The following is a 16036-nucleotide window of genomic DNA, read 5'->3' as shown; positions in this document are numbered from 1 at the left end:
ATATTACCACTTTGTTTCTCATAAATTTATTTATTTAAATTATTGTATTTACTTTATTATTCTAATATTACCACTTTATTTCTCATAAATTTATTTATTTGAATAAATGTTTTTACTTTATTATTCTAATATTACCACTTTGTTTCTCATAAATTTATTTATTTAAATAAATGTATTTACTTTATTATTCTAATATTACCACTTTGTTTCTCATAAATTTATTCATTGAAATAATGTATTTATTTACTTTATTATTCTAATATTACCACTTGTTTCGCATAAATGTATTTATTTAAATAAATGTATTTACTTTATTATTCTAATATTACCACTTTATTTCTCATAAATGTATTTATTTGAATAAATGTTTTTACTTTATTATTCTAATATTACCACTTTGTTTCTCATAAATTTATTCATTGAAATAATGTATTTATTTACTTTATTATTCTAATATTACCACTTGTTTCGCATAAATTTATTTATTTAAATAAATGTATTTACTTTATTATTCTAATATTACCACTTTCTTTTTCTTGAATTTATTTAAATAAATCTATTTATTTACTTTATTATTCTAATATATTATATTATAATATTAATATATTATATATTACAAGTTGTCTGTCAAATTTAAATCATAATATTGAGTTCTCATGAATTTACGGCTATATTGTCATAATATTACACGTTTTTTTTCTCATCCATTTACGACTTTATTTTTAAAAATAATATTTATATTATTATAATATTTTTTTTTTTTGCAAATTGTCATATTGTCAAATATGTATGAAATTATTCTCGCAATATTAGAAATTATTTTCTCATATACTTGGTACTTTGTCAAAAAACAATCGTATTCTCGTACATTTTCCGACTATTCGACTACTTTTGACATTTTTTTCCCAAATTTACTTTATTCTTGTAAGATTGTCAATTTTTCCTCATAAATTTACGACTTTTTTTGTTGCAAATGTACGAAAATAAGTTATAATCCCGTAAATGTAGGACTTTTTTCCTCATAATACGATGATTCTTTTTTCCTCATAAATGTACAAATTTATTCTTGTGATGTTTCACGTAAATGAACAACCTTCTTAAAAATATTATAAATACGGTCGTATTCTCCTAAATGTACATCTTTATTCTCACATTATACAGTTTTAAAAAATTCACTTTATTGGTTGCAAATTTGAACGAATAAAGTTGGAATCTTGTAAATGTACAACTTTATTCCTAAAATCTAATAGTTTTTCCCGTAGTGTGGCTTGAATACTCATATTCATACGAGCAAACGGAACTGGCGAAGGAGCTAAAGCTAACGCTAAGGGAACCGCCATGTTAATGATATATTATTGTGAAGAGAAATGTGTATTTGCTAGAATTAGCATTAGAAAGAAGTGAGTTTTATGGCATATTTTGTCCAGTATTCTATTAGTTTATGGGAACATTTTCGTTTTCCATGCCAATATATCTGCGGTTGACGGATTCATTGATCGATGGTGGCGAGAGGCCCATGGGTCCACATGAACGGGTTCCTCCGACTTGAAGAGTAGAACATGCATGACAGCCCCGGAGGACGTCGCACCAACCCAGCAGCACCCTGTCCTCGTACCAAGACAATACGACCGCGTATCTCAGGCAGCATCTCACCAAACTAGCATGCAACTAAACTACCGGTTAGTCAGGAGGATATGGAGGAGAGGGGATGACGGGAGGAAGATGAAGTCATGTGACCAACATCTAGTGGTGGTGCAGAGCTGCATTTACTAGATCTACCGGACGTGATACATACCACCACTCCTTTGTAAGGAGCTGAGAACCTGAGCGGTAAATGCCAGCAGGGCTACGGAAAGACAAGGAACATGGACCCCCGTTAAGCACACAAGCATCTGCTCTTCTTCCGCCGCTGGGGGAGATGTTCGCCCAAATTCACGCCACATGTCGCGTTCCCTCACCGTGTTCTGCCTCTTGAGTTTGAGCTGGTTCACGGCCAGCACCTCGGCAAACTCCAACTGCTCGATCTCCTCCATTTTCTCGTTGTAGCGTCTGATCTGCTCGCTGATGAGCATCTCCACGCATCTACAAGAGAGACAGAGAGAGAAGATGGCTTCAGGTTGACGGCGCTCGGATGGTGGGCGCGGCTCACGGCGTGTCCTACGTGGTGGTCTTGGCGACGTCCTTCATGCTGAGAAGTGGGTCGGCGCTGTCCGGGCAGCGCAGGACGCACGGCGCAAACACGATGGCCAAGGAGTTAGGAGACATGCGGTTGTGAGCCTCCTCTTTGCACACCCTGCACACACACACACACACACACCTTGTGTCACTCATGCTTGTCAATCATTTCATCACATATGATTGCGTTGAGACTTGGACCGGACCTGACAAGGTGGAAGACGAGCCTCTCCAGTGTGTTGAAGTTTGCCATCGGCAGCTCCTCCAGCCCTTTGTAGATGGCGTAGAGCTGCTCCTGTTTGTCCGGAAGCTCTGCAGCAAAACAAAGCCACTAATATTTTTACCAGAATAAAGTCAAAATACTAAGAGAAAAAGTTGTATTCTACTTTTTTTTATCTTAGTAACAGTGTTGAAATATTGGAAAAAAGAGGGTTTTAAAAAAGAGGGTCATAATTCATTCATTCATTTTCTACCGCTTATCCTCACAAGGGTTGCAGGGGTGCTGGAGCCTATCCCAGCTGTCTTCGGGTGAGAGGCGGGGTACACCCTGGACTGGTGGCCAGCCAATCACAGGACACATATAGACAAACAACCATTCACACTCACATTCATACCTATGGACAAATGTATACCCAGAACAAATGCCAATACAGGTGGACCGCCACAGACAGATTTGCGGCTGCTAGTGCTTCCAATTCACCCTGTGGTACAGGTGGACCGCCATAGACAGATTTGCAGGTGCTAGTGCTTCCTATTCACCCTGTGGTACAGGTGGACCGCCACAGATAGCTTTGTGGCCGCTAGTGCTTCCTAATCACCCTGTGGTACAGGTGGACCGCCACAGATAGATTTGGGGCTGCCAGTGCTTCCTATTCACCCTGTGGTACAGGTGGACCGCCACAGATAGATTTGCGGCTGCTAGTGCTTCCTATTCACCCTGTGGTACAGGTGGACCGCCACAGATAGATTTGCGGCTGCTACTGCTTCCTATTCACCCTGTGTTACAGGTGGACCGCCACAGATAGATTTGAGGCTGCTAGTGCTTCCTATTCACCCTGCGGTACAGGTGGACCGCCACAGATAGATTTGCGGCTGCTAGTGCTTCCTATTCACCCTGCGGTACAAGTGGACCGCCACAGATAGTTTTGCGGCTGCTAGTGCTTCCTATTCACCCTGTGGTACAGGTGGACCGCCACAGATAGATTTGCGGCTGCTAGTGCTTCCTATTCACCCTGTGGTACAGGTGGACCGCCACAGACGGATTTGCGGCTGCTAGTGCTTCCTATTCACCCTGTGGTACAGGTGGACCGCCACAGATAGATTTGTGGCCGCTAGTGCTTCCTATTCACCCTGTGGTACAGGTGGACCGCCACAGATAGTTTTGCGGCTGCTAGTGCTTCCTATTCACCCTGTGTTACAGGTGGACCGCCACAGATAGATTTGCTGCTGCTAGTGCTTCCTATTCACCCTTTGGTACAGGTGGACCGCCACAGATAGTTTTGCGGCTGCTAGTGCTTCTTATTCACCCTGTGATACAGGTGGACCTCCACAGATAGTTTTGCGGCTGCGAGTGCTTCCTATTCACCCTGTGGTACAGGTGGACCGCCACAGATAGATTTGCGGCTGCTAGTGCTTCCTATTCACCCTGTGGTACAGGTGGACCGCCACAGACGGATTTGCGGCTGCTAGTGCTTCCTATTCACCCTGTGGTACAGGTGGACCGCCACAGATAGATTTGCGGCCGCTAGTGCTTCCTATTCACCCTGTGGTACAGGTGGACCGCCACAGATAGTTTTGCGGCTGCTAGTGCTTCCTATTCACCCTGTGTTACAGGTGGACCGCCACAGATAGATTTGCGGCTGCTAGTGCTTCCTATTCACCCTTTGGTACAGGTGGACCGCCACAGATAGTTTTGCGGCTGCTAGTGCTTCTTATTCACCCTGTGATACAGGTGGACCTCCACAGATAGATTTGTGGCTGCTAGTGCTTCCTATTCACCCTGTGGTACAGGTGGACCGCCACAGACAGATTTGCGGCTGCTAGTGCTTCCTATTCACCCTGCGGTACAGGTGGACCGCCACAGATAGATTTGAGGCGGCTTGTGCTTCCTATTCCCCCTGTGGTACAGGTGGACCGCCACAGATAGATGTGTGGCTGCTAGTGCTTCCTATTCACCCTGTGGTACAGGTGGACCGCCACAGATAGATTTGCGGCCGCTACTGCTTCCTATTCACCCTGTGGTACAGGTGGACCACCAGGTGCCCATACCCGCAGGAGACGGTGACCTGCTACATGCTGCCCCCTGGTGGCTTACCTACTGCGTGAAGGAACTCATTGTAATGAGTGAAGGTCATGAGAGGCTCTGGCAGCTCCCTCAGCCACTGCTTCACCAAGCCCGTCACCGTGTGGATGGGGTAGTCTTCCAGGCAGACCAGGTGAGGGTCTACAGAAGAGAAAAAAAAAGTCAAGGTACCCATCCCATTCATCTTTTTCTCTGCACTCCTCAGCATTTACCCGTCTCCAGTCGCTGGTGCAGCTCTTTCATGCGATTGGCTGCACCCGACTTGCGGTAGATTCCCTCGGTGTAGAGGCCCTGCATCTCCACGTGCTCCAACATCATCTCCAGAACCATGGGCACCGGATTCTTCTCGCTGACCAGGTGACACACACGCACGCCGAAATGCTGAGCGCCAGACTCCTCGTCACTCTGTTGGATGACAACAACCAGACTCTTGCTTTGGTTTTGCCTGCCCAAGATGAGCTATCTCCAAGAAGAAAAGTCAAACCCACCTTTTTGGCGCAGAAGGTGGAGCAGTCTGTGACTATTTTGCTCAGACACTTTTTGTGACACACCATTTTACAATCTGTAAGACAAGATTTGGACATTTGTATGAGACGTCAGGCTGTCCTCCGTGAGCATTTAGGCGTAGACTTACAGCTGCACATGTAGGCCTTCTCCATCCCCCAGATGTAGGACGTGCACTGGTCACACGACTGCATGATGCTGACCTGGTAGTTGATGAACACATGGTCCAAGGGGCTCTCCATCTAGCGGGGGTGGGGGGGGGGGGAGGAAGCAGCCTTAGAAAACACGTCTTATGACAACACACCACCAGACACTTACACTTTTGTCTTTTTTCCGCCGCTTCTTCCTGGCTTTAGCAGGCTGAAATACAAGCAGAGAGCACCATGAGTCTTAGTAACCAGTCTTCACGTGGACACAGTGGACATCAGATCAATCACCTTGGACAACATTTTATGGCCGACATTGCCACCTAGTCAAATAATTCCTACCCCCCCTCTGGATATGAAGTATTAACTGGTAACTAGCTAGGTAGCTAGAACACCGGCCGGATGATAGCTAGCTAGGCAGCTAGAACACTGGCCGGCTGATAGTTAGCTAGAACACCGGCAGGATGATAGCTAGCTAGGTAGCTAACTAGGTAACTAGCTAGGTAGCTAGAACACCGGCCGGATGATAGCTAGCTAGGTAGCTAGAACACTGGCCGGCTGATAGCTAACTTGGTAACTAACTAGGTAACTAGATAGGTAGCTAGAACACTGGCCGGATGATAGCTAGCTAGTTAGCTAGAACACTGGCCGGCTGATAGCTAGCTAGGTAGCTAACTAGGTAACTAGCTAGATAGCTAGAACACCGGCCGGATGATAGCTAGGTAGGTAGCTAGAACACTGGCCAGCTGATAGCTAGCTAGGTCGCTGTCTAGGTAACTAGCTAGGTAGCTAGAACACTGTCCGGATGATAGCTAGGTAGGTAGCTAGAACACTGACCAGCTGATAGCTAGCTATGTAGCTAACTAGGTAACTAGAACACCGGCAGGATGATAGCTAGCTAGTTAGCTAGAACACTGGCCAGCTGACAGCTAGCTAGGTAGCTAACTAGGTAACTAGCTAGGTAGCTAGAACACCGGCCGGATGATAGCTAGCTAGGTAGCTAGAACACTGGCCGGCTGATAGCTAACTAGGTAACTAACTAGGTAACTAGCTAGGTAGCTAGAACACTGGCCGGATGATAGCTAGCTAGTTAGCTAGAACACTAGCCGGCTGATAGCTAGCTAGGTAGCTAACTAGGTAACTAGCTAGATAGCTAGAACACCGGCCGGATGATAGCTAGGTAGGTAGCTAGAACACTGGCCAGCTGATAGCTAGCTAGGTCGCTGGCTAGGTAACTAGCTAGGTAGCTAGAACACTGTCCGGATGATAGCGAGGTAGGTAGCTAGAACACTGACCAGCTGATAGCTAGCTATGTAGCTAACTAGGTAACTAGCTAGGTAGCTAGAACACCGGCCGGATGATAGCTAGGTAGGTAGCTAGAACACTGGCCAGCTGATAGCTAGCTAGGTCGCTGGCTAGGTAACTAGCTAGGTAGCTAGAACACCGGCCGGATGATAGCTAGGTAGGTAGCTAGAACACTGGCCAGCTGATAGCTAGCTAGGTCGCTAACGAGGTAACTAGCTAGGTAGCTAGAACACCGGCCGGCTGATAGCTAGCTAGGTAGCTAACTAGGTAACTAGCTAGGTAGCTAGAACACCGGCCGGATCATAGCTAGGTAGATAGCTAGAACACTGGCCAGCTGATAGCTAGCTAGGTCGCTGGCTAGGTAGCTAGCTTGGTAACTAGCTAGGTAGCTTTTCTAACATTTTATGGCCGACATTGCCACCTAGTCAAATGCGCCCATTCTCCTGGTAGTAGTGAAGTGGTAGTCGTCGTGTCATGATGTTTCATTAGGACCAATTGCTTCCTGTCCCGTTCTTACCTCCAGGTGGGCATTAACTACACTTAACTACATTTAAAAAAAGGAGATAAGTTGAGCAGAATGATAGCAAATTTAGGTCACAATCACCTTGGTAGGCTCCGCCTCCTCCTTCTTCATCTCCCCTCTAATAAAACCATCCAAGACGGACTGGAAGAGGTTGACCACCAGCTGGACTTCCCCTTTTTGCTTGTCGCCTGCCAGATGGATGACTTTGTTCTGGTAGCCAGTCATCAGACCCTTGTAGCCAATGGTTGGCTTCTGGAAAAGTTTGGATTGAGAGGAGAGCCTTTGAGGACGAGGGACGGAGACGGCTGCGAGGAAACAGTCGTGGGTAAGACTTACGGGGAAGGAATACATGGCCTTGATGGTCTCTCTGAACTGCATGGTGGCGGTGACAAAGATGGCCTCCGTAGCGGAGAGGGACTTCCCCCTGGAGCGGAAGTCATTGACCTAAAAAGGAGGAACAAAGCAGGAAAAAATATGAGCCCATCGAGACGGACTCAACGGCACCTCGGCTCGGCCTGCCGACGTACCTGGTTCCCCAGAAACTCATCCAGGTGCCGCAGCTCGTTGGCGTTGGTGATCTCCCGATCCAGCGACGCGTTCCACTTCTCGGAGACCCGCGTGGCACGGCTGATCTTGATGGTGGGGTTGCGGCCCAAGCTCTTACTGGATCGATCTCCTTGGGAGTGGGACGACGCCCTCGATGGGTGCCCGGGTGCTGGAGCTACAGCATGGGGACGCAATCTTTTCACACTTCAAATCAAATGGTTTAGTCCATCCTGACACTAGACTTAGAGCATCATGTTTTCACCGGGACCCGTACCCCCAAAATAAAGAAGACTAAATGTTTACCTTCACCCCCTGGTGGTTTGTCATTGAGTATCTGGGCAAGCGTCACCTCCCCGTTGTCTGGAGTGTGAGCCTCCTTGTGGGGGCGCTTCTTCAGGATCTTGCTGAAGAAACCTCCCGACCTGAAGCGTATCAACATACAGATATTTCCACCATCAGGTTCAACACCCTGCCCAATAAACACTTTGTATCCTTTCTGTATTTCACCTTTCCTTTCATCCAGCTATTAACCATCAGCTGTGTTGCCCTAGCAACAGCACACGTGAAAACTTTAGCCACTAAAAACAAAATTTTGTTTGAGAATAGGACTTCATTGAATCACTTTTTAAATGACTCTTAATATTTTGACTTTATGACTCGAGATGGCTGCTAGCTACCTAGATAACCGCTTAGCTTCAATTTTTTCTTTCTAAGAAGCCAAAAATCTACCACTTCCACATGGAATTTGAGGAGATTTTTTTTTCACTCTGTCATCAGGTCATGCTATGGCTGACTTGATGCAGCGTTAAGCTAATGTCATGTAAGCTAATGTCTCAATGCTTCGTGTCATTACTGCCAGCTAGTGACCAAAAGGTTAATGTATAAAATTTATGTCAAAAACAACAAATATAAATTTTGTTATGAATAAATTAATAACAAAAATGTATCACAAAATGAATAAAATCTATCAAGCTAGAACCCCACCTGGATGATAGCTCACTAGTTAGCTAGAACGCTGGCCAGCTGATAGATAGCTATGTAGCTAGCTAGGTAACTAGCTAGGTAGCTAGAACACCGGCCGGATGATAGCTAGGTAGGTAGCTAGAACACTGGCCAGCTGATAGCTAGCTAGGTCGCTGGCTAGGTAGCTAGCTTGGTAACTAGCTAGGTAGCTAGAACACCGGCCGGATGATAGCTAGCTAGGTAGCTAGAACACTGGCCGGCTGATAGCTAGCTACGTAGCTGGCAAGGTACCTAGCTAGGTAGCTAGAACACCGGCCGGATGATAGCTAGCTAGTTAGCTAGAACACTGGCCGGCTGATAGCTAACTAGGTAACTAACTAGGTAGCTAGAACACCGGCCGGATGATTGCTAGTTAGGTAGCTAGAACACTGACCAGCTGATAGCTAGCTAGAACCCCACCTGGATGATAGCTCACTAGTTAGCTAGAACGCTGGCCAGCTGATAGATAGCTATGTAGCTAGCTAGGTAACTAGCTAGGTAGCTAGAACACCGGCCGGATGATAGCTAGGTAGGTAGCTAGAACACTGGCCAGCTGATAGCTAGCTAGGTCGCTGGCTAGGTAGCTAGCTTGGTAAATAGCTAGGTAGCTAGAACACCGGCCGGATGATAACTAGCTAGGTAGCTAGAACACTGGCCGGCTGATAGCTAGCTACGTAGCTGGCAAGGTACCTAGCTAGGTAGCTAGAACACCGGCCGGATGATAGCTAGCTAGTTAGCTAGAACACTGGCCGGCTGATAGCTAACTAGGTAACTAACTAGGTAGCTAGAACACCGGCCGGATGATCGCTAGTTAGGTAGCTAGAACACTGACCAGCTGATAGCTAGCTAGAACCCCACCTGGATGATAGCTCACTAGTTAGCTAGAACGCTGGCCAGCTGATAGATAGCTATGTAGCTAGCTAGGTAACTAGCTAGGTAGCTAGAACACCGGCCGGATGATAGCTAGGTAGGTAGCTAGAACACTGGCCGCTGATAGCTAGCTAGGTCGCTGACTAGGTAGCTAGCTTGGTAACTAGCTAGGTAGCTAGAACACCGGCCGGATGATAGCTAGCTAGGTAGCTAGAACACTGGCCGGCTGATAGCTAACTAGGTAACTAACTAGGTAGCTAGAACACCGGCCGGATGATCGCTAGTTAGGTAGCTAGAACACTGACCAGCTGATAGCTAGCTAGAACCCCACCTGGATGATAGCTCACTAGTTAGCTAGAACGCTGGCCAGCTGATCGATAGCTATGTAGCTAGCTAGGTAACTAGCTAGGTAGCTAGAACACCGGCCGGATGATAGCTAGGTAGGTAGCTAGAACACTGGCCAGCTGATAGCTAGCTAGGTCGCTGGCTAGGTAGCTAGCTTGGTAACTAGCTAGGTAGCTAGAACACCGGCCGGATGATAGCTAGCTAGGTAGCCAGAACACTGGCCAGCTGACAGCTAGCTAGGTAGCTGGCTAGGTACCTAGCTAGGTAGCTAGAGCACCAGCCGGATGATAGCTAGCTAGTTAGCTAGAACACTGGCCGGCTGATAGCTAACTAGGTAACTAGCTAGGTAGCTAGAACACCGGCCGGATGATAGCTAGCTAGTTTGCTGGCTAGGTAGCTAGCTTGGTAACTAGCTAGGTAGCTAGAACACCGGCCGGATGATACCTAGCTAGGTAGCCAGAACACTGGCCAGCTGACAGCTAGCTAGGTAGCTGGCTAGGTACCTAGCTAGGTAGCTAGAACACCGGGCGGATGATAGCTAGAACACTGGCCAGCTGATAGCTAGCTAGGTCGCTGGCTAGGTAACTAGCTAGGTAGCGAGAACACCGGCCGGATGATAGCTCGGTAGGTAGCTAGAACACTAGCCAGCTGATAGCTAGCGAGGTCGCTGGTGAGGTAGCTAGCTTGGTAGCTAGAACACCGGCCAGATGATAGTTAGCTAGGTAGCTAGAACACTGGCCGGCTGATAGCTAGCTAGGTAGCTGGCTAGGTACCTAGCTAGGTAGCTAGAACACCGGCCGGTTGATAGCTAGCTAGTTAGCTAGAACACTGGCCAGCTGAGAGCTAGCTAGGTAGCTGGCTAGGTACCTAGCTAGGTAGCTAGAACACCGGTCGGATGATAGCTAGCTAGTTAGCTAGAACACTGGCCGGCTGATAGCTAACTTGGTAACTAGCTAGGTAGCTAGAACACCAGCCGGATGATAGCTAGGTAGGTAGCTAGAACACTGGCCAGCTGATAGCTAGCTAGGTCACTGGCTAGGTAGCTAGCTTGGTAACTAGCTAGGTAGCTAGAACACCGGCCGGATGTTAGTTAGCTAGGTAGCTAGAACACTGGCCGGCTGATAGCTAACTTGGTAACTAGCTAGGTAGCTAGAACACCAGCCGGATGATAGCTAGGTAGGTAGCTAGAACACTGGCCAGCTGATAGCTAGCTAGATCGATGGCTAGGTAGCTAGCTTGGTAACTAGCTAGGTAGCTAGAACACCGGCCGGATGATAGCTAGCTAGGTAGCGAGAACGCTGGCCAGCTGAGAGCTAGCTAGGTCGCTGGCTAGGTAGCTAGCTTGGTAACTAGCTAGGTAGCTAGAACACCGGCCGGATGATAGCTAGCTAGTTAGCTAGAACACTGGCCGGCTGATAGCTAACTTGGTAACTAGCTAGGTAGCTAGAACACCAGCCGGATGATCGCTAGCTAGGTAGCTAGAACACTGACCAGCTGACAGCTAGCTAGGTAGCTGGCTAGGTACCTAGCTAGGTAGCTAGAGCACCAGCCGGATGATAGCTAGCTAGTTAGCTAGAACACTGGCCGGCTGATAGCTAACTAGGTAACTAGCTAGGTAGCTAGAACACCGGCCGGATGATAGCTAGCTAGGTCGCTGGCTAGGTAGCTAGCTTGGTAACTAGCTAGGTAGCTAGAACACCGGCCGGATGGTAGCTAGCTAGGTAGCTAGAACGCTGGCCAGCTGAGAGCTAGCTAGGTAGCTGGCTAGGTACCTAGCTAGGTAGCTAGAACACCGGTCGGATGATAGCTAGCTAGTTAGCTAGAACACTGGCCGGTTGATAGCTAACTTGGTAACTAGCTAGGTAGCTAGAACACCAGCCGGATGATAGCTAGGTAGGTAGCTAGAACACTGGCCAGCTGATAGCTAGCTAGGTCACTGGCTAGGTAGCTAGCTTGGTAACTAGCTAGGTAGCTAGAACACCGGCCGGATGTTAGTTAGCTAGGTAGCTAGAACACTGGCCGGCTGATAGCTAACTTGGTAACTAGCTAGGTAGCTAGAACACCAGCCGGATGATAGCTAGGTAGGTAGCTAGAACACTGGCCAGCTGATAGCTAGCTAGATCGCTGGCTAGGTAGCTAGCTTGGTAACTAGCTAGGTAGCTAGAACACCGGCCGGATGATAGCTAGCTAGGTAGAGAGAACGCTGGCCAGCTGAGAGCTAGCTAGGTCGCTGGCTAGGTAGCTAGCTTGGTAACTAGCTAGGTAGCTAGAACACCGGCCGGATGATAGCTAGCTAGTTAGCTAGAACACTGGCCGGCTGATAGCTAACTTGGTAACTAGCTAGGTAGCTAGAACACCAGCCGGATGATCGCTAGCTAGGTAGCTAGAACACTGACCAGCTGATAGCTAGCTAGGTCACTGGCTAGGTAGCTAGCTTGGTAACTAGCTAGGTAGCTAGAACACCGGCCCGATGATAGCTAGCTAGGTAGCTAGAACACTGGCCGGCTGATAGCTAACTAGGTAACTAGCTAGGTAGCTAGAACACCGGCCGGATGATCGCTAGCTAGGTAGCTAGAACACTGGCCAGCTGATAGCTAGCTAGGTAACTAGCTAGGTAGCTAGAACACCGGCCGGATGATAGCTAGCTAGGTAGCTAGAACACTGGCCAGCTGATAGCGAGCTAGGTAGGTAGAACACTGGCTAGCTGATAGACAGCTATGTCGCTGGCTAGGTAGCTAGAACACTGTCCGTTTCGCCGGCAGCCCAAGCCCTGGCATTGTTTATAAGACGCTTGTCAACCGATATCGTCCCTCACCATACCCGATGCATGTCTCCACAGTCTATTTATCTAAAGATCAGGGATGTCCGATATTGGCTTTTTTCCCGATAACCAATATGCCCATTTTGCGCCGGTGCCCGCCATTTTCAGCCACAAATTGCTTGTGTGTCATTTCTGCGTAAACAGAAGGCACCAAATACTAGTCTTCATGCTTTCCAGGTGTGCCATAACATAAATAATTAAATGACCCGTATGTGACTGTGGTTCAGATAGAATTCCTACATCAGTAAAAACCTCTTTCTGAAGGACAAAAGCTACCAGTGCTTCTGAACAGCAATGAAGGTGGACACCCAGCAACATCATACTTGGACTTCCTGAAGGTGTGAGGTGAGAAATTTACCAGCTCTTGTGGAAATCTTGAAACATACAGTCTGAAAAGTCCCGGGATTCCAGGAAGGAAATACTTTGGACTGGCACATACCTGTCCGGCGTGGACGGGGTGGTGAGGGCAGAGTCGTCCTGGGTTCTCCTTCTCATGGAGCTCCCCTTCAAGCTTTCCCCGTAAATCTCCGGTGACAAAATCATCTGCCCCACAGAGGATGCATATGATGATGGGTCCTGTGTGCTAATAATGCTAATGCTAATAATGAATACCTCTCTGGTTAGAAGAGCACCAGCACCCTCGGAGCCCAGAGACACGCTGTCAAAGGAGGATGAGGCTGTGTCACGTCTGCAAATAAAAATAAGAGTCGCAGTAGTAGTGTGGAAGTGGTAGTTTAAAATGAAATATTGAAGCATACAGTGGCTGTTTGGATCTTCTCTCCTCTCCGCTGTGAGGTGGAGAGTGTTCTCCATCTCCTCGCTTCCCCTTCTGCTTCTCCGGCTTCTCCTTGATGGGCCCGTGGCGGCGCTGCAGGCTGACGGCGCCGCCGTCTGCAACGATTTTCTCGCGCAGAGAGAAGTCGGTGATTTGCAAGGACAACGTCGTCGGACGAACGGCGGCGGATGATGGAGGCGTATTTTTCAGCTCCTTCTTCCCTCCTTTGTCTTCTTTCATCTTCCAGGCCACAAAGGTGTACTGGTCCAGCTCCTTGCTGTCCGCTCGCTCTCGCTGCATCGGCTCCTTCGGCGGGGAGCTTTGATCCACGCCGCCCATGGAGGAAGAGGCGGCTCGTTCCGTCTCTCGCTGGTTGTGCTCCAGCCCCCTTCGCCTCCTCTGCTCCCTCTTCTCCTGACTTCTAGATCCCTGGGCCTTAGCCGGAGGACGAGTTTTACTTTCAGGATGGGAAGCGGGACGGGTGGACCGTCTGTCCAAGTCAGCACCAGAAGAAGTGAGGGCAAGCAGTTCATGTTTGGAATCCTCCACCTTCTCATCCAGGCGAGGTCCGGTCTCAGCCTGAGTACCGTTGGTCTCCACAGCAGACCCGAGACCTTCCTGCGCTCGCCATTCCTCCTCCTGCTCCTCCTCCGTCAACACCCCGTCCTCCTCCTCTGGCAGGTTGTCATCCAGCGTCTCCTCCGCGACCAGTTCGATATCCGGATCCTCCCTGGTTTGTGGCTCCTTGGCCGCTTTCTTCTCCGCTTCCTCCGCCGCCTTTTTGGCTGCCTCCTCCTCCTCTCTCCTCCTCTCCTCCTCCAATCTCTTCCTCATTTCCTCCTCTTCCTGCCGCCGCCTCTCTTCCTCTTCGTCCCGCCGTCGCTTTTCCTCTTCTTCTGCCTTCTTCCTCAGTTCCTCCTCCTCCTTTTTCCGTTTCTCCTCACGCATGGAGTGGCATCTGGAATATTTCACATGCCCGTCAGATGAGTATCTTCCCAAGAGACAAACTATACTTTAGAGTAGTCAGTGTATGGCTTTAATAGCGGTATTCATTTATTGCCCTCTGTGGAAAAAGTTTGGACACCCCCGTTGTCGCTTGAGACGATGCACCGCCATAAAAAGCGATAAATGTAAAGTGAGCATTTCTCGTTACCTCCGTCGTGCCGAGTGCCCTCGAACCAGAGCTTGTATCTTGGTGGCACCTTGCCTCTGGCGACGAAACGCCGATCTTTGCCTGTGCCCCCTCCAGACAGCCTGGATGAGCCTGGCTGCCCGCCGCCTTTGTTCCTCGCCGCGGTACCTGCGCCACGAGCGCTAGCAGGCAACAACAACATCAGGATTAGAATCAGAAAACATCAAGATTAGAATTCGAAAACGTCACAAACGTCACGCCGCTCCTGTGAGTCTACCTGGATCACAGTGGACGCCCGTCGCATGTCCACAAACTCCTTCCTCTGAAGGCGAGCTCTGAACCAGCGTTGCAGGAAGATGATCTTCCGCATCACGTCCTTATGCAGCGTGTCCTGCAGCTGCTGGCGCTCCAGCTCTTTCAGAAACACCTGAACACACCACAAACCCATTTAGATCACTTAGATCACAGGTGTGGAGACAAGACGCACCGAGGGCTTCAACCTTAGTTTTGCCTATCTGGTACGTAGTGGGGTCAAAGGCCAACTTCTTGTCCAGCAAGGCTGAAATGTCTTCCTTGGAGGCCGTGGAGTTCTTTGGCAACAAGACCCTGAAATGCTCCAGGAATTCCTAAGGGAACAAAAACATGGAAGGGTTGAGAAAAAACATATCTTAACATGATTGATGAACTTTGCTTAAATGTTGCATATTAGTGGTAATTATGTCCGACACTGTTTTGAAAGTGAATGGTACATTTGCAAAAATGACATTCATAATTCATAACGCCAGCCATAACAAACTCATTGGCGCATTCGTCAACGCTTACTGATGCATTTTGTTGGAAAATGTAAACAATGCAAAATGGTGCATTGCTAAAAGACACACACAGGTACTCCGTATATGATACTTGAGTACCATCTAGTGCAGGGGTCTCAAACTCAATTTACTTGGGGGCCACTGGAGCTCGGGTCTGGGTGAGACTGGGCCGCATCAGGTTTTCCAAAAAAACAAAAAAAAGCATTTATTAAAAACAAAAAAATTAAAAAAACTTCGCTTTGGTTACAATTTTCTACAAGAAAAGCTCTGATAAAACATTCCACTGTTCTCAAATATCTTACTTTTTATTTTTCTACACAAAATAAGATGAAAAATAAATAAACAAATCAAGAATAAAGAAAATCAATCAATCAGTAATAAATAAATAAATGTAATAATAATAATAAAAACTTAAGAAACCACATATAGTTGGTGGGTAGACAAATGATTTTTTTCAGATTAAAATGAACAAAGCATTATTAGAGCCCTGTAGACATGACAAAACACGACTATAGTCACATTTATACTCTTTTTATTTACAACATATTGCGCAACTGCAGGGTCTTGAGACACATGCTAACTCGCAAACTAGAGAGCTAGCGACCTAAACGGTAGCCTTCAAGTTATTTCCTTTCAACTTAAATAGCCAAAAACTTACCACTTCCACACGGATAGGGAGGATAACTATTAACAGTTATTTAACCTTTAACATGAACATGAATCAAACGTAATAATTTTTTCTGGGTACATGATACCATACGGCATCCATATCAAACTT

The 16036-nt window shown here is 47.5% G+C and overlaps 1 protein-coding gene across 6 annotated transcripts in view; it reads right to left on the bottom strand.

Moving 5' to 3' along the window:
- The window catches only part of LOC131130152 (unconventional myosin-IXb), a 115145-nt gene that overhangs the window by 5097 nt on the left and 94012 nt on the right, over window positions 1-16036 (bottom strand). For 5 of the 6 annotated variants that reach the window (XM_058074374.1, XM_058074377.1, XM_058074376.1 and 2 more), the window contains 19 exons: window positions 14947-15072; window positions 14724-14873; window positions 14468-14628; window positions 13298-14272; window positions 13152-13227; window positions 12979-13082; window positions 7805-7923; window positions 7483-7676; window positions 7292-7399; window positions 7037-7207; window positions 5300-5341; window positions 5112-5223; window positions 4966-5039; window positions 4690-4882; window positions 4490-4618; window positions 2382-2487; window positions 2162-2293; window positions 1959-2082; window positions 1796-1846 (listed from right to left, as the gene is read on the bottom strand). In XM_058074374.1, the coding sequence (XP_057930357.1) occupies window positions 1796-1846; window positions 1959-2082; window positions 2162-2293; window positions 2382-2487; window positions 4490-4618; window positions 4690-4882; window positions 4966-5039; window positions 5112-5223; window positions 5300-5341; window positions 7037-7207; window positions 7292-7399; window positions 7483-7676; window positions 7805-7923; window positions 12979-13082; window positions 13152-13227; window positions 13298-14272; window positions 14468-14628; window positions 14724-14873; window positions 14947-15072 (3147 nt within the window). The remainder of the gene's footprint in view (window positions 1-1795; window positions 1847-1958; window positions 2083-2161; window positions 2294-2381; window positions 2488-4489; window positions 4619-4689; window positions 4883-4965; window positions 5040-5111; window positions 5224-5299; window positions 5342-7036; window positions 7208-7291; window positions 7400-7482; window positions 7677-7804; window positions 7924-12978; window positions 13083-13151; window positions 13228-13297; window positions 14273-14467; window positions 14629-14723; window positions 14874-14946; window positions 15073-16036) is intronic. The other variant, XM_058074375.1, reaches the window with a different exon arrangement.

The sequence above is a fragment of the Doryrhamphus excisus genome, chromosome 5, assembly GCF_030265055.1.
Source record: "Doryrhamphus excisus isolate RoL2022-K1 chromosome 5, RoL_Dexc_1.0, whole genome shotgun sequence".
Lineage (NCBI taxonomy): Eukaryota > Metazoa > Chordata > Actinopteri > Syngnathiformes > Syngnathidae > Doryrhamphus > Doryrhamphus excisus.
The sequence above is the reverse complement of the archived record's forward strand: the minus strand, read 5'-3'. Positions and strand labels throughout refer to the sequence as shown.